At 43.8% G+C, this 18,532-nt stretch overlaps 1 protein-coding gene across 1 annotated transcript in view; it reads right to left on the reverse strand.

The window, feature by feature from the left end:
- Positions 1-821: 821 nt before the first annotated feature.
- TSPAN14 (tetraspanin 14) overlaps positions 822-18,532 on the reverse strand; it is a 43,610-nt gene continuing 25,899 nt past the window's right edge. Inside the window, exons 3-9 of the mRNA XM_082222497.1 lie at positions 13,380-13,430; positions 9,254-9,400; positions 6,108-6,278; positions 4,864-4,989; positions 4,605-4,649; positions 2,349-2,468; positions 822-1,515 (exon numbers count right to left, since the gene is read on the reverse strand). Of these exons, the coding sequence (XP_082078623.1) occupies positions 1,444-1,515; positions 2,349-2,468; positions 4,605-4,649; positions 4,864-4,989; positions 6,108-6,278; positions 9,254-9,400; positions 13,380-13,430 (732 nt within the window). The 3' untranslated portion in view covers positions 822-1,443. The remainder of the gene's footprint in view (positions 1,516-2,348; positions 2,469-4,604; positions 4,650-4,863; positions 4,990-6,107; positions 6,279-9,253; positions 9,401-13,379; positions 13,431-18,532) is intronic.

Below are 18,532 nucleotides of genomic sequence, written 5' to 3' on the forward strand. Positions count from 1 at the left end.
AAACCACCTCTTTATGGCAGGCTCTAGAGTAGGCTTATGCTCCACCAAGCAGAATGCAGCCCATCAGCTGTATAAAGCAACTTACATCAGCCTCTCTAGCAACTCACCTGTTTAAATCAAAGCACTGTGTTATCAGTTCAGCATCCCTATCTGGCTGATGGGCTCTTTTCAGCTTGGTGAGTCACAAGCTGTGTGCAGGCTGGTCGTGGGACCTCGCTCTGATACGGGCCGCAACCTGACAAGCGTAAGAGCATCTATTTGCCGTACATGAAGTGGAAATGACCAGTGCACACTTTTAAACAGCTTTGCATGATTCAAATACCCCTGAACATCCAATACATCCAATTATTTACACATACCTAGGAGACGTTAGCATATGCATTTTTCACTGCCACAAAAAAAGATAGAAATGTGGTCCAAAGAGGTATGGCTCCAGGTATCTAGCAAAACGAGAAACTTCAGTCCAACGGATAAATGGCTTTACGAACTACTACTATATGAAGTAACGTTAGCAAAACTGTATGCGGACACATTTCCTTGTTCAAATGTCTATAAATAACGCCATATTAAGAAGGAGACGTGGCGCGAGAAATCAGCCTTGACCTTTCCAAAGGAGGCCTGTGGTCCGATGCTGTTGAACGTACAATTGACTTTTACTTTACAAATCCTGGTAGGTAAGGAAAGTCCTTTTGAAGTATCTCCAGTGTTCTCTTCAGATCTCTAGCATCAAAAATGGACACATAAGATCTGGCCTGAATAAGAGGAAATCCCTCCCTTCTGTACAGTTGATCCCGGCACACGACAGCCCCCCCTTTTTTAAAAAAACCCCCAGGCAACACTGTACAAACATGGCTCTCATTTAAAACGCTCACACAGTGCATGCTTCAATCTCTCAACAGGCACAACATTCCCTGAACAAGTTTTCCATATTTAAAGGCATTTCATGTATCTGACCCAACCCCGCCCAAAAATGTGATCATTTGGCATCGTGGGGCGTTATTCTAGGCACTGACCAACTTTTGGAATGTAACAATTCTAACCTCTAAGGAACTACTGTAAAAGGAAAACTAAGGCAACAGTCCTTAGACAGTAGCAGCTTTCGGGTAGGAGCATGTAGAACGGTCCACTGGTGCCTGCCGTAATTTCACATCTGTGTACAGAAGGATGAAGATAAATCTTCTTTCCGAGAGATCAGCATTGTAAAACTATTCATTAGCCAGGTGAGAAGAGGAGCAGGTTCTTCAGCTCCAGCCTGAAGTAGGGTAGCATCCAACTATGTTTTTTGTTGTTGTTGTTTAAGTGATATATTATGGCTTTACGCTCTAGTTGTATCAAGACTTTTCTAGATCTCCGGTTTTGTTCCTTTTCTCCTTGTGCTCACAGCAATAGCAGGGGGTGGGGAGAGAACTGATTTGTCTTTACAGATGATCTCTTGTCTTGTCTTCAGAAATGGTAGCCTGCCTTCACAGCTTCAATGTCACAAATCAGTGTCCTGGCCAGGAAAATCCCAAATATCTAACAAAGAAGAAAAGACAGACAAAACAAGCACTATTTATAAGAAAGAAAATGTTTTAGCAGTCTGGTGCTCTTTATGAAAATAACAAAACAGTGCAAATTCTGGCTCTTTTGCTAGCCTGTTTCAAACTAGCCTGGAAATAACTGAAGTCCTCGTCAACAGTGATGGGATATTGCAGAACTATTTAGCCCTGGAAAAATAGATTAGGCCTTTAACTGGTTTGGAACCAATGAGGTTTGTGCTGCTTTCTTCCATTGAAAAGCACTGCCCACATTTCAAGTTGGAAAACTATTACAATTGCTTTGCAAGACTGAGATTTGTGAGCATAACTGCTCAGTCAACACAATACGTTCATTCCTCTATTTTCCTTTAGAAGACCATTAACAGCCGCACAAGGATATGGGGCAGGGAAGAGAACAACACTCAAACCAAACCATATGGCAATTTCCTTGATCTAAGGGGGCGGGCAGGTGGGGATGAGGAACAGAACAACACACTCAGGCTACTAACCAGCCTGGATTTTACTGGTCCAACCAGTAAAACGTTTTCTGTTAGGGAGGAAACAATCAGGCATCTGGAAAGCCAATGAAAATCTAGGTGCTGCTATGGTCTGGTCCCTGACTTGCCAAATTCTACTCAGGTTCCACTCCCAGTGAGGCTATTTTTGAAATCTGAAGCTAGCAACTCTATTCATGGGATCACCAAATGGTATCTTTTGCACAAATATTTGTCTCTAACAATTCTTCATCACCCAAACACTGTAATAGTAGACAGATCTAATCACTGGGTAAGAAATAATATGTGCTGCTTCAACAGGCCAACAGGAACTCACCTGCAATAACGAAATTGCCACAAAAATTCCTGCCACAATGTAAATATTCCGGGGCAACCAAGCTTCCAGAGCAGGGATGCAGCCCCTGGTGTAAATTCGTTCTCCCCAAGCGGATACAGGCTAGAAAGAGAAAATAGGAGGAGTCAGGAGAGAGAGAGAGAGAGAGAGAGAGAGAGAGAATATTTCACGTGCATTTTCTTTTTGTTACTTCCTCTATTTTTACGAAAAGCAAGGACAACAAAACTGGAATCTCCTTGCTATGGGCAGGACTGAACTAAAACCAATTAAAATTCTGCACCTAGAAAAGCTAGGTTCTACAACCAATATCAAATGGCAAAATCTCTTACTTTGCATAATCTATTCTGCTATTTTTGCTCTCTTGCTGTCTTCACTGTAACAGTAAAAGATAACCAATGAAAATCTTATTCAGCCACCTCTTTACCTTTGTGGCTACAGAAAGAATAAAGAAGTATGGCACAGGTAGTTTAAAAATGCTTTCTTTTGATTGTGTTCTAAAAGATATGACCAATGTAAACTCAGGAATTTATCTGTGACTTGGAGAATTGGTTTATCTAAAAGTATCAGTGAATAGAATCCACCTGCTACGATATTCATAAAGAGCTAATATGGGGATGCGTCAAAATTTTGGTAATGTTTATTGGGAGCTGTGGAAGAAATGTTTTCTGACATATGACCTGTGTCTAATGTAACGTGACCAATGTAACATGTGAAAATTAATTGCTAGACACCCACAAATAAATGCCTCCAAACAAGACCTCGTGCATACGACAGTTGACTATGCATTCATAAGTTGCAGCCCACTTCAAGTCTGTGAGGAAAGTTGTACTGCCCACAGAAATTTACACTTAGCTGTGGCATAATCGTAATTGTTTCTTTTCAGCACAACATTTATCATCATTTGCAGGGAAGACAAACATCAAAGGAGTCCCCCCTCCCACAACTTTTTAGGAAAAGGATTTCATACTAATGAATATCATATTGCATTGTCTGGTCAACCAATTTGCTATTCAAACTCAACCATAACAAAGTTTCCAACAGACACCAGTACTTCAATAGTTGTTTCCGCTTCTGCACTTTTTTTTTTTACAGGATAATCACATTTTCCACTGGGAAATTATTCCCTGTGTTTGTAGTATCCGTTGTAAATTACGCTAAAAATCCACTTACACTTTCAGACCCCCTTCAACCTTTGACAGGGTCATGCTGTTCGCTGAAGAAAAGAGACCTTCATCTCTACGGGTGAGCAACCTCTGGCCTGTGGGCCAATCTTGACTCACCAGGCTGATTTGACCTGATATCTTACAGCTAAGGGTGTAATTTGTCCAAGGCTACTTTGTATAGCTCTCAAACACTGTGATATACAGATACACCACAATGTCCGAAATAAGGATGGAGCTTTGTAGAGGCATAAGCTGGCTTCAGTTTTCCCCACATTGCAGTTTCTACAAAGCGTGCGCGCGCGCGCACACACACACACACACACACACGATTCACAATATATTGCCAGGTCAAAAACTATAAAACCAGTATCACGATATGGACTTTAAACTGGATTTGGACGACATATTGATTTATTGTCCAGTCCTAATAGGAGTGAAAGGAATTTGGAGAAGCAGGCGGCCCCTGCTCTCTCATACATTGCAAGAAAGAACTGAACATATTAGTGCACCAAAAAAAACCCCATGTCCTGTTATTTTATTGTCATTTCCAGTTTGGTAACAGCACATTGGGATGGAGACTTGGGAGACCAGAAACTCCTTCAGATTGCAAGTACACGCCAAGGGCATATAACAAAGAAGTACAGTCGTACCTTGGTTCTTGAGCGCCTTGCGATTCAAACGTCTCAAACCCAGAAGTGAGTGTTCTGGTTTGTGAACATTTTTTGGAAGCCGAACATCTGACGCGGCTTCCACAGCTTCCAGGAAGCTCCTGCAGCCAATCGAAAGCCGTGCCTTGGTTTTGGGAAGTCGAACGGACTTCCGTTTGAGAACAAAGGTACAACTGTATTGGGAAGACACTAGCCTTGGCCAACTATGGTTTCCAACATACTTCTGGAAAGGCTACTGATATGGCATGATCCTTCTTGCCTCCTATTCTAGTTTCTTGCATCAAGAATTTACCAAGTTCAATTGCCTGACGCTTCCTTTCACAGTGGCCCTAGCTCCTAATCCCTTGTGGGAAAGCAAAACTGGGGGTGGGAGGTAGGGCAGTGATATATGAAACAAACATACTCACCAGATTTCTTACATCATAGCCACACTGTGTGTTAACAACCTTTTGCTGAAGAGAGAGGAAAAATAGGGGTGTCAATATAGCTTATCAACCATGGCAAGATTTCAATGCATTTCTTATTTTAAATAAGTATGAAGGGTCCTTTGCAAAGCAGCACGCATACGAGACTTTAGACGACATTTTACGCGCTCAGTTCAGGAAACACTTCCTTTTTCCGAGCACCAGTATTAATACAGAACTAAGAAGACAGGAAATATCTCACAGCAGGATCTTGGATGCAGCAGGAAAAAGGAACGCCACATCTCTCACGGCTCTTGCTTGTGCTACTGCAGTTGAAGTATATGTTAAGGTTCCAGTCGTTCGGCTCCTGAGCCCCACAACAGTTATTCTGCAATAGATAAATCACTCTGTTAGACTAGGGATGTACCAAAGGATTTAGTACCTGTATCAGAAAAATCAAGAAAGAGATTACATGCATTGAATCACATGGGTGATGTAGATGATTTTGTTGAAATAGGGCATCCTGTTATAAAATAATTTACTGATAATCATGAAGAATGGCAACTACCAAAATCACAAATTGGACTTTGGCAAACTTAACTAGATTGATCTGCTCTGTTTTTTGTTTTTCTAAAAAATTTAGTACAGCCACTCCCTAGGGTGGCAAACCCAACTATCATACCTGCTTTATGAACAACATACACAGAAGCGTTTGGGGGGAAATTACGTAGCATTCCCATTGTCACTAAACTATGAGCACATTTTATGTTTCTGTTTATTTGATTGGGATGGCACAGCTGCTGGACAGAGAGGTCTTATGTCAAGAGATAAAGCGTACAATCAGTATGTTCATGTGAGATATGTGTTGCTGAATTCAAGACTGCAGAAAGAAGTGGTCAAATATCTGAATACCCCTTTTCCATGTAAACTGGTTTCTGCATATTCAACACATTAGGGCAAATCTTCTAAAACAGGCTTCCTCAACCTCGGCCTTCCAGATGTTTTGAGACTACAATTCCCACCATCCCTGACCACTGGTCCTGCTAGCTAAGAATCATGGTTGTAGGCCAAAAACATCTGGAGGGCCGAGGTTGAGGAAGTCTGTTTTAGAAGATCACAACTTCCATTCACCCTTCATGGTAAAAATTTTCAGGGAATCCAATACAGTAGTACCTCGGGTTAAGAACTTAATTCGTTCTGGAAGGTCTGTTCTTAACCTGAAGCTGTTCTCAACCTGAAGCACCACTTTAGCTAATGGGGCCTCCTGCTGCTGCCGCGACACCGGAGCACGATTTCTGTTCTCATCCTGAAGCAAAGTTCTTAACCTGAGGTAACATTTCTGGGTTAGCGGAGTCTGTAACCTGAAGCGTCTGTAACCCGAGGTACCACTGTACATGGTTCAGGTTAACAAGCAGTTCATTTTCTTTCTCAAGAACTTTTTAAAGACCCTAACTCACTACTGTTTTCCCAATTAGAAGGCCAAGCAGATTTCTCAAAGCAACTTACCATTTTCTGCAACGAATCAATGAGGTTCTGCAGGTCAATGTCATCTCGGTAAGACTTAATGTTGTTCTTGAAAAACGTCTCCACCCGGTCCCTCACCCAGTCTTGGAACAAGAAAGCCAGGACAGCTGCTGCCAACTCCAGAAGAAATATTAGCACAATCGTGCCACAGAACTGCAAAACAAAGAAAGGAGTGGAGGTGGTGGAAGAATGAGATTCTGCTCAAAACAGAAGCAAGCCAGTAGTTCTCCAACAGTGTTCCAGGGGACCTTGAAATCCCTCAAGAAGACAATCGGTGATCATGACCAAAAGACCACTACTGATCTTCCTCTCTAATACACAGGACTTGGGGTGGGGTTGGTTTCAACATTTAGACAGCCTTAATCTAATGTACTGAAAAATCTGCTTGCAAGGCCTTAGATCTGAGCTATCCTATAGCTCAGATTTTGTAAAGTTGTCTTAATTAACCATCTTGGCTGTGAGTCCTGGAAGACCTGCTCCCTACCCTCAGGCCTCACCCTCTCAGGCCATTTCCCACCTGGCCTGAGAGGGTGGGGCTCTGACTGACTCCAGCTACAAAAGCCAAGGCTGCTGAAGGGGCCAGAAACCATCTTGGATGTCTCTTAGTGCAGACCCAGGTCACTGAGCCTGAGCTTTCACAGTCATCATCTGCCATGAACTGCCAGGGGCAGCAACAGCAGCAGACATATTGCTTATGGCAATATTTTATTCTTTTGTTAATTATGCTGTTTTAAAATGACAGTTTATCTACAACTTCTTTTATTTTGAAATCTTTTAAGGTAATATTTTAGTTTCCTGGTTATTGTGTGGCTTTGAATGTATTACTTTATATTTGATTTTCTTCAATAATGTTTTGCTCTGGGTTGTTTTATTTGACGTTTTAATGTATTGTAAACTGCTTTGGGATTTCCCCCCTTAAAAATATAAAGTGGTATAGATATTATTATAATAATAAACTAAATTATATAAATTTATATAATCACACACATATGATTTAGTGTGTATGTATATGTATGTGTGTGTGTATACACACACACACATACACACACATATATATACACACACATATATATCCTAATTCATATAACATCATATAAATTTGGAAAGTTCACCATGTGTATCCTAGAATACACCCCTTAACCCTCTGTAATGCAAAATAGAAAGGGCTCTTGAAAGTTGAGAAATCACTGAAGGAGGCCAACAAATATTACGCCCGATAAAACTCAACTAGAAGAGACACACAAACTTCCCACAAAATAACTGCACATTGTTTGCTTGTAGCAATCTGTGAAAAGTACTAAAACACTGCACTGCAATTCACAATACTTGACAAATAAACAAGGAAAAAACAAGACAGGGAAAACTGGACTGTCCAGAATAGGTGCATTTGAAAACAGAGGTAACCCTTTTTGATAACCCACATATCGGGCTTATTTGAGCTAGGAGAGAATCTGAATATAGGTAACAGTCGCTAGCAAAGCAGAAATTTTAAATTCTTACACCAAAAACTTACTGGCTTCTTAAGCTGCTCTGATAAAAATGATGCTGAAAGTGGCAGTTACAGAATTTTGAGAATGGAATGCTCATTCACGGAAGCTAAGAGACGCTAGTACTCTCCTCTAGGTTTGAGGTCATGTAGTGTTAATGTATCCCAGCAAATACACCCAGAAGTTCTCTTTTTCTTTCTTTTTGCTAACACCTCAACAACAAATACTGGTAAGTCTGACAGGCTGTGGTTCTCAGAATTAGAGTCTGTCTCCCTCGTTGCTAACTTTCAAGAGAAACAATCCCGTTCGCCCAGGCATTTGATGGCTAAAAGACAGTGTTCCTGGCAACCCTGAAATCACCTGCTGACAATGTTTTTAAACTGTTTTTAAGGTTCTTTTAAAATGTTTTATGACTGCTGTGTCTGCCACCCTGGGATGATCCAGGAGGAAGGGCGGGGTGTAAATAAAATAAATAAATGGTAGTTCAACGTGTGTGTGTTTTTAAAAAAATATTGAAATAAAAAATTTAAGGTCATATATATATATATACACACACACACACACACACACACACACATATACATACACACACACACACACACACACACACACACACACACACACACACACATATATATATATATATATATATATATATATATATATATATATAAAATAAATGCTCATAAATGTGCCGGCCAGGCGAGCACATGGGTATGTGGACCACATGTCTGGAGCAGCACAGCAAGACCGCCCCCTGAAACCATTTTCACTCCCAAACTGACCAAATGTTTTCTCTGCAAGGAGGGAGGGGTTGGGGAAACCTCCCCGTTGTCTCAGAAAGTGGGTAATCACCATCTCAAAGGAATGGGCAGACTACCAGGAAAGGCAATCAGATAAGGCATTATCAGATAACCTGGCAGACAGGAAAAACAACAACATTCACATTTCTGTTGTAGACCACCTTTTCTGTGATGTAGGTATGATGTTTGTGGGGGGTGGTCTTGAGCTCCAGGGCAGGGAATTTAAAATGTCTATATAAGGGCAGGCACACCTTTGTTCTGGGTTCTCCTCCTTTCCTGCGTGTGAGGGGAGCACCCTGTTGCAACAGTTCAATAAAGATCAGGCTTACAAGCTACTTTGCTTCTCAATATTCTCTGGTTGGCCTCTTTTATTTTCTCTGACTGATAGAGAACCCACAAAGGACTCTGTAAGGGCTCTTGTGTTCCCCATAAGGGAATAAGGGCAGTTTTTTGTTTATTACAATATGATTGTATCTAATCTTATACAATCCTTGAGATTATAGGAGACAGCTGTTAAAGACTTCTAACAATGTTAGGAAATGTTTTTCACTACGCTACACTAAGACCCCAGAAGCAAAGCAAAGGAAAGCAAAGGAAAGCAAAGCAAAGCAAAACAAAACAAAACAAACATCCCTTAATTTACTGCACACCAAGTAATGCTGTCCTTCACTGACAAATTTTCTAAAATGTGTTGATTAACCTACTGGCTGTAATTAGGATGCTTTCACTTGACCTAGTTCTACAAGAATTGCACAGAGAAATAAACGAACCCCAAATCCTGACTGATGGGGACACATCCTGGCTAACAAAACACACACCCAAAAATCCAATTACTTACGAATTTCAGGAGGCAGATGTTCTCCCGCAGGGCTCCCACACAGCCAGCAAATCCCAGAATGAACATTACTCCGCCAACAAACAGGATAAGGACCACGGGGTCAAAGCCATGGAGGCGGGTCATTTTGGATATGTCAGAGAGCACCCCCTAAAACGAAGCAAAAACGAGAAAGAGTGAGAACCTGCTCCTTGTACTAATCAGTTATGACTTTAATGAATTAAAGCTTCCTGGCATTCTACTGTAAAGATACCATATACCTCAAAACACAATTCAAAAGCAGGCCTGCATCATAGAAGGATATGCATTGCATGCATAAAAGGCTCAGTGCAATTTAATTTCAATTAAATGTTAGGGGTGGGGGTTACGTCAATCTCCTCACAGGGTATTTAATTGCAGTAACCCTGCATACCGCAAGGAAAAATATTTGAATAAGACTTAAGGTCGTTTCACTGACTATATTTTTAATTACCTACTATATTTCACTTACTATATTTTAAAAAGCATCGAATGGCTATGTGCACAAAGGGAGCCTGGGCTGGCCTCACCTCTTTTGTCAGGTACACACTCCTGAATTTGTCATCAGGAAACATCCCTAAATATCAGGTTCTGCCAACTAATCTAAGGACCTTGCAGCCAAGAAGGCTTCCACTAGGTGGCACTAACAGAATGACAAGTTGCAAAATGATTTTTATTTCTGATTTGGACACAGCTCTCAGCCTAAGACCCCCCATGCAGTCATTTCCCTGCACCTGAGACAAAACTGCATCATTTCTGGGTGGATTAAATAACTATCAAAGTAATAACTGTTTGCTGCAACACTGGGGTATTAATTATTATTATTAATTATTATTATCATTTTTCTGACATCTGGATATTTACATTTCAAATAAGCCTTTATTTATAGGTGTTTGTGGTGCTCCCATCAGGTACATGCCCTCAGTAAAGTTTTTGGAAACTTCAGCAGGGGAAGGGGGAACACATCACAATGACTAGGAGTTTCAGAAAGAATTTAAGAAGAAATGTGAGCAGATAGTTCTCTCAAACAGTGATTCATAGCATCATTCAAATATGAGCTGCTTCACGGGAATTCCCCTTGGAATTAGCATTGTGTTTCCTTTTAAAACCAACGTCACCAGCTACCAAAACATTAGAATGGGGGCAGTTGCACGATGAAGCTGGTACCATCGAATAGATTTGGTGGGCAGAGACAGGACAAGTGTTTCATTTGTGCGACACGAAGCACTTTCGTTTTGTTAAAAACACACACACACAGATCCAAATAACAGGAAGTGGCAATGAAAAAGAAACACCCTGGAAAGCCTTGCGCAACCTTTAATACCAGGGTGGCTGCTCCATAGCGGTTTTTGTGATTCTTCTCCTTGCACAAGTGGAAAAGCAACTTTGGGTTGGGGTTCGCCTGTACCACGCCAAACTCTTTGCAATATCCAGGAGTCCTTCGGTGAGCAAAAGGGACCTTTCCCAAGCAGAAAGGCACTTTTTGATCCAGCCCACAGAGTTCTTTGGAACGCATGAGAGCATAAGGAGAGCCCTGTTGGATCAGAGGGCTGACAGCAAATCCCAATCTACCTTCTGCCCACATCTGTTCTCAAGTCTTCTTCTTTGGCGATCACTCGTAGCCAAGTAAGAATGTCTTCCATAAACACGGTTTTAACAATCAGTCCATAAGTGACTGTGGAGGCCAATTGTGGATCTGCATGTCCTTCCACAGTGGGGACATAGGTTTCCAGGTGGGAGTTGATCACAGTGTTGATTTGCCAAGCGTGCTTTCCTCTTAGCATGTTTCTCCCTTGCGTCCTGAGTTCGAGTGTCTTCAAAGCCCACCTTTGGTAAAGGCAGTTCTCCAATTGGAGCGCTCACAGGCATGCGTTTCCCAGTTGTCAGTGTTTATATTGCATTTTTAAAATTTGCCTTGAGACAGTCTTTCATTAACCACCAGCATTACGCTTTCCATTTTTAAGTTCGGAATAGAGTAGTTGCTTTGGAAGACGATAATCAGGCATCCACACAACACGACCAGCCCAATGAAGTTGATGTTGAAGAATCATTGCATACTACCTATCACAATATCACAGGTGAAAATGCCCATATTTTGGATATAGAACACCCCCACTTTCTCATTCAGAATTGCTTCTCTTCCTGTCTTCATCCCTGCCCCACTCGCCTAATCATACATTGATAAACCCACTGCCTGAATAACAGTGGTGCCTCGCAAGACGAAAAGAATCCGTTCTGTGATTCTCTTCGTCTAGCGGTTTTTTTGTCTTGCGAAGCAAGCCCATTGACGGATTAGAGGGTTAGCGCTATTAGCGCTATTAGCGGCTTATCAGCTTATCGGATCAGAAAAAGGGGGAGGGAGGGAAAAAAACCAGCAGGAACTTGCAAGACATTGTCGTCTTGCGAAGCAAGCCCATAGCAGATTTGTTTTGCGAAGCACCTCCAAAACGGTGACGAGTTTTCCGTCTTGCGAGGCATTCGTCTTGCGGGGCACCACTGTACTCCACTGGAATTTCTATGGTTGCAATGGTTCAGAAGGTGCCTTTGGAGTGGCAACGAATCGCAGCAAAGTATCCCAAGAGCAGCAGTATTTTCTCTATGAGACTATTTACCTGGGAACAGTTTGCGGGTGAGAGGAGCATAAAGCAGGCTGACTAATAAAACTTAGCAGCTGAATACAAACAGCAAAACCAGAAAACCCAAAGCCCAAAACATTAACACTCTCATTAAATGCGATAAAACATTGTCATTACTAAGCAGAAGAAAACAATTTCAGGTTCCAGGGCCCTGAAGATCAACAGCCTGCCCAATTAAAATGGCCAAATCTGGGCTGCTGATTTTTGGTGTGAGTAATAGCCATATGATGCTTCCCTCCTACAGAACTTGTGTGTGTGTGTTAAGTCAGTCCTTGGAGGACAAAGGGTACCATAGCAACTATTTTTTTTCTGGAACTCTGCCCATTTTGCGTGAAGCTTCAGAAATAGCCTATCATTTAGAAGTTAAACGTAAATGCGCCAAATATCCCCTTGCCTCCTTTTTCCCCGCCCTGACCTGCAAATCTCATCATCACCCTATGGTTAACTGCAGAACAGCCAGCATGTCTAACAAATTCAGAACCTACAATCATGTAAACGAGGGCCCCATTTAAAAGGGGATTACCTTAGCACAAGGAATTCATAAAGGATGTTGGGCAAAAGGGCTGCACTCTATCATCTTCAAACCAAGCCCCACAGAGGCAGCAGGAGTGAGGAGGGGCAGCAGGAATCTCTGCTTTTTCATTCAAACACAAAACTTGTGGTTTTCCCTTGCTGAAACTAAATTTTCATATAGACTAGCAGTGTTTCCCAACCTTTGGCCTCCAGCTGTTTTTGTACTACAACTCCCATCATCCTTAGCTAGCAAGACCAGTGGTCAGGGATGATGGGAATTGTAGTTCAAAAACAGCTGGAGGCCCAAGGTTGGGAAACACTGGACTAAAGCATTGGCTGAGGAAGAGGAGTGTGTGGGGAGCATAAGGGTGGGGTGGGGTAGAAGAGAAACCGGTGCAGAATTAGGCATGCCAGCTAACAATAAATTTAGGAAGATAGGTATCTACCCTCCCAAGCTTTGATTCAAAGCAACACGGGTGATCTGCCCCAGTAACAGCCATATGGCCAAAGTCACCCAAGAGGGAGGCAGGATATAGATATTACCTCCACCAAAATCAGCAGCCCAGGTTGAGTGTGGAAGTGATGAGATGGCATGGCTTCCCCACTTAAATGCCTAGCTGGGGCCTGACAGCCCCAGGAACTTGCTTCCAGGAATTGTATAGAGGATTCCAAACTAAGGCTTCTTCCCTAGAACCAAGCCCCAGGGAACCCTGTGGACTTTCTGAATAGATATATGCAGGATTCTGCTGCAAGGCTCTTTGCACCCCCTAGATAAGTAGCTGATTTTGCAGAACACTCATGAAAATAAGCCTGGAGGCAGAAAAGCAGTGCTAGTCGGGATTTCTGTCCTTCAACAGAAAGGCCAACGTGTAAAGGATGAGTGTGTGTGCTGTGTGAGACCCCTTGCACCTCCTCAATGAGAGGCAGCTCAATTCTCTATAGCAAAGAGTCATTTTTCTTACCTTTTCGCTCCAGGCCCAAAGACCAGCCCCAAGAAAGGCAACTCCAGCAAGCTAGGGAAGAAAAAGTAACATGCTTATTATATGCTGGAAAGCATTGTTTGGTCACGCACCCCCACCTAGAAACAATCATTATGAGGCAATATGTACATCACATTTTTTCCCCAATGGGATGGAGTGAGGGACAACATCATGAAACACCAGGTACAGGACATCTGCCACACAGGTGTGTTGAAATCTCGCTTCGGGTGAGAGTTTTACAACTGCTGCTGTTTTTCAGGTGTGGAAAGCCTCAAGGCAAGCGTAGAGTCTGGGATGTTGGCCAAGGTACCCTAACCACATAATGAGGTCTGAATTGGCTACGGCTATCTAGGGAAGACAAGCTGAGGTAGACAGTTGATATAAATCTATGGTACGGTTGAATGTGACATACCGTAAATTTCGCTCCATAACACGCAGATTTTTCCTCCTAGAAAGTAAGGGGAAATGTCTGTGCGTGTTATGGAGCGAATGCCTACAGATGGCGGGGGAATCTGCTGCAGTCGTGAGCAGTCCGTGGCTCGCTTTGCAACAGCAAAGCGGGTGTAAGCGGCTCCTGTCAGCTAGCGGAGCTGGGAAGGAGGGAGAGAAGCAGAGCGGGAGTTGGCTGCTTTAAAACAACCCCGTGCTCTCTGTCCCTGCCTGCAGTTTTTTGCTGTCCGATTTTGGATTAGGCACTGTAGGGGCTGTGTGTGTGTGTGTGTGTGTGTTTGTGCGTGTGCTTGAGCTATCGTTCTCCTCCTCCTGCTTCCCCTTCACTCTCCCTGCGCCCCTGCGACGTTAGAATCCACACTGTGTGTGTCTGTGTGTGCGTGAGGGCTGCTTCTCCTCTTGCTTCCCCTTCACTCTCCCGACGTTAGAATCCACACTCTGTGTGTGCGTGAGGGCTGCTTCTCCTCTTGCTTCCCCTTCACTCTCCCCACGTTAGAATCCACACTCTGTGTGTCTGTGTGTGCGTGAGGGCTGCTTCTCCTCTTGCTTCCCCTTCACTCTCCCCACGTTAGAATCCACACTCTGTGTGTCTGTGTGTGCGTGAGGGCTGCTTCTCCTCTTGCTTCCCCTTCACTCTCCCCACGTTAGAATCCACACTCTGTGTGTGCGTGAGGGCTGCTTCTCCTCTTGCTTCCCCTTCACTCTCCCCACGTTAGAATCCACACTCTGTGTGTCTGTGTGTGCGTGAGGGCTGCTTCTCCTCTTGCTTCCCCTTCACTCTCCCCACGTTAGAATCCACACTCTGTGTGTCTGTGTGTGCGTGAGGGCTGCTTCTCCTCTTGCTTCCCCTTCACTCTCCCCACGTTAGAATCCACACTCTGTGTGTCTGTGTGTGCGTGAGGGCTGCTTCTCCTCTTGCTTCCCCTTCACTCTCCCCACGTTAGAATCCACACTCTGTGTGTCTCTCTGTGTGTGATTTGCTTCCCATTCACTCTTCCTGCGACTTTAGAATCCACACTGTGTGTCTCTCTGTGTGTGAGGGCTCCTTTTCCTCTTGCTTCCCATTCACTCCCCTAGCGCCCCTGCGACTTTAGAATTGACACTCTGTGTGTCTGTGTGTGTGTGAGGGATCGTTCTCCTTCTCTTGCTTCCCATTCACTCCCCCAGCGCCCCTGCGACTTTAGAATTGACACTCTGTGTGTCTGTGTGTGTGTGAGGGATCGTTCTCCTTCTCTTGCTTCCCATTCACTCCCCCAGCGCCCCTGCGACTTTAGAATTGACACTCTGTGTGTCTGTGTGTGTGTGAGGGATCGTTCTCCTTCTCTTGCTTCCCATTCACTCCCCCAGCGCCCCTGCGACTTTAGAATTGACACTCTGTGTGTCTGTGTGTGTGTGAGGGATCGTTCTCCTTCTCTTGCTTCCCATTCACTCCCCCAGCGCCCCTGCGACTTCCAGCGCCCTGCAACTTTAGGGCCAGTTCTCTCTCTCTCTCTCTCTCTCTCTCTCTCTCTCTGTGTGTGTGTGTGTGTGTGTTGACCTCACTGTGCTTGTTGGGGGAGAGTGTTGGTCGCACTTTTTCTTGATTTGTCTCAGAGTGGTTACTATCGTGGTTTCCTTGCTGGGGAGGAGGGAGAGATGCAGAGCCTGCTTGTTCTAAAGGAGCAAAGCCGGAGAGGAGCCTCTCCTGCATTATTAGCAGCACCCTTCTCCACCCCCCCCACGTGTGCTCCTTGTCCCTTGAGTGCTTTTCCTTCCCTCCCCACTTAAAACGTGGTTACAAAGCACGGATCCACATGGATCCTAAGGATTTTTGCACTGGGTCACCCCAAATTCACCATCAGATCACATAGCATGTCCATGGCTACAGCCTGCACAAAAAACACACACGCACCCACTGTTTCATGGGGCCGCAATGGGGCAAAAATGTGGTTACAAAGCATGGACCCACATGGATCCTCAGGATTTTTGCATTGGGCTACCCCAAACTCACCGTCAGATCACATGTCTGTGGCCACAGCATGAACCACAAAAATCATACATCCACTGTTTTGTTTAGAATATTTTTTTCTTGTTTTCCTCCTCTAAAAACTACGTGCGTGTTATGGTCAGGTGCGTGTTATAGAGCGAAAAATACGGTATGTTTTGCACTGAGTCTCCCCCAAAATAGAAGGTGCCAAAAAAGAGAGAAAACTATGAAAATTATCAGAGGGGCTGAAGCATCTTCATTCCTGAACAGTGTTGATGTTAGCAGTCTCCCTCTTTTCAAAATGAGTCCCCTACCTGGGGAGTGGAAAAATGAGAGCCAAAATTACCACGTAATGAGATTATGCGGGGGAAACTGTGGCTTTAAAAACTACCACCACCAAACAAACTCAAAATCCTTGTGGAATGAGGGCTCTGTATGTCAGCTGACAACATAGCAGAGGCTGTAAGCATGAACAGAAAGATCCCCAAAGAGGAGGGAATTTGCATAATCTGAGCCCAGTTTCCCCCCTACACATATATGATACGCTGAGGCACAAAGATGGAATTGTGCTAACTGTCCTGCCCCACTTCTCAGTCTAGAGAGGGTAGGGGGAAAATAAATCACCCATCTGTAGTGATATTAAAACCGCAACACACAAAAGAGCACTCTCTGGAACAGATATGCCGAACCGGTCAACAGCCTAAACAGGAGCATTTCAACTAAACAGGAGCATTTCTACAGAGAAGATGAAGCTGAGAAGGTGATGAAACAGGAAGGAAGTCATGAGTGAGCGAGAGGCAACTGTTATCTTTGTAATGAATTTCCGAACTCGTTTACACAGTGTGCTCGGTCTGATCAGTTTTGCTTCCCCTCCGGCAAAAGCAGCTATAGATTTCATCGCAATTTCCGCCACACAACCCCCCCACTGCCCCAAGCAAAGGTTGTTTATTTTTGAGCTCCCAACAAGCAAACCAGCTGGGTGCCAGTTCAGCTTATTTACTGCCGCACAGCATGAGGCCAAAGTGAGAGCCATTCAAACGTTTTTTTTTTTCAGAGGAAAAAATGCTCTCGTGATCTCAAAAGCTCAAGGTGGAAAACCAGGGTGCGATATTCCAGTGCAACTGAAGTCCCATTGTGGAACTGTAATGTACGACTGGGCCCCAAGACTGGGCCATAAGAAAACAAGGCTGTCAATGGCTACTAGTCAGGAGAGCTAAAAGCTACCTCCAGGATCACAGACTGCATGTCTCTGAATACCAGCCTCTGGGGAATAACAGGAGGAGAGGGCTATTGTCTTCATGTCCTGCCTGTGGTCTTCCCATTAATAGACAATCTGGTGGGAAACAGGATGCCATAATAGATGGGTATTTGGTCTGATCCTGCAGGGCTCTTCTTTCCTTCTGAAGTACAGTGCTACCTTGGGTTACGTTACCTTCAGGTAACGTATCTTTCGGGTTGTGAATGCAGGAAACCCAGAAGTGCACATGCGCAGAAGCGGCACCTCTTGTTGCGGACTTTTCGGATTGCAGACAGACCCCCGGAACGAATTAAGTTCATATCTGGAGGGTCCACTGTAGCATTATTCATAGAATCATAGAGTTGGAAGAGACCACAAGGGCCATCGAGTCCAACCCCCTGCCAAGCAGGAAACACCATCAGAGCACTCCTGACATATGGTTGTCAAGCCTCTGCTTAAAGACCTCCAAAGAAGGAGGCTCCACCACACTCCTTGGCAGCAAATTCCACTGTCGAACAGCTCTTACTGTCAGGAAGTTCTTCCTAATGTTTAGGTGGAATCTTCTTTCTTGTAGTTTGGATCCATTCGGGTCACAGAAGATACTTCAAACTGTCCCACAAACTCCAGCGGGTGCAGAATGCTGCAGCGAGGCTCCTCACGGGGTCCCTGCCATGGGAGCATATTCACCCAGTGCTTTACCAGTTGCACTGGCTCCCGATGGAGTATAGGGTCAGGTTCAAGGTGCTGGTCTTGACCTTTAAAGCCCTTTGTGGCTTAAGGCCCTCATTTCTACGGGACCGCCCCTCCTGGTATGCCCCGCAGAGGACCTTAGGGTCCATGAATAAGCATAGTTTAGAGGTCCCGGGCCCTAAGGAAGTCAGACTATCCCACACCAGGGCCAGGGCCTTTTCAGTGATGGCTCCTACCTGGTGGAATGCTCTGTCCAATGAGACTAGGGCCCTTCAGGATTGAACCTCCTTCCATTGGGCCTGTAAGACAGAGCTATTCTGCCTGGCCTTTAATTTGAATTCAGCCTGATCTTTTATTTCCCTTCTCTTCCCTCCCCTTTTATGAAGATCACTTGCTCTGAGACCCCACAGCTAATTCTCCCCTGGCCTCCTCGCTGGCCCAAGTATTTTTTTATATATATAATATTTTATTAGGTTTTTATCAATAAGGAGATTCAAAAGAATACAAAAACAGAAAAATACAAAGTTACAAAATACAAAAATACAAACATTAAACACAAAAAAGACAGGAAAAAAGGAGAAAAAAGAAGCACATAAAAAAGAAAAGAAAACTCCCTCTTTTTAAATTTCTCTTTAGTTAATTTATTTTCCTGACTTCCTCACGCCTCCCTTTTTTGTATCCCTTTTCTTAAAATTTAGTTCAGCAAATTCATATCCAGTTTAACTTATCTATTATCAATCCCATCTTACATTTTACCTTGGTGCTAGAACCCCATCAGTTCATTTCAACGTC

This window comes from Podarcis vaucheri (genome assembly GCF_965113315.1).
Source record: "Podarcis vaucheri genome assembly, chromosome: 5".
Taxonomy (NCBI): Eukaryota; Metazoa; Chordata; class Lepidosauria; order Squamata; family Lacertidae; genus Podarcis; species Podarcis vaucheri.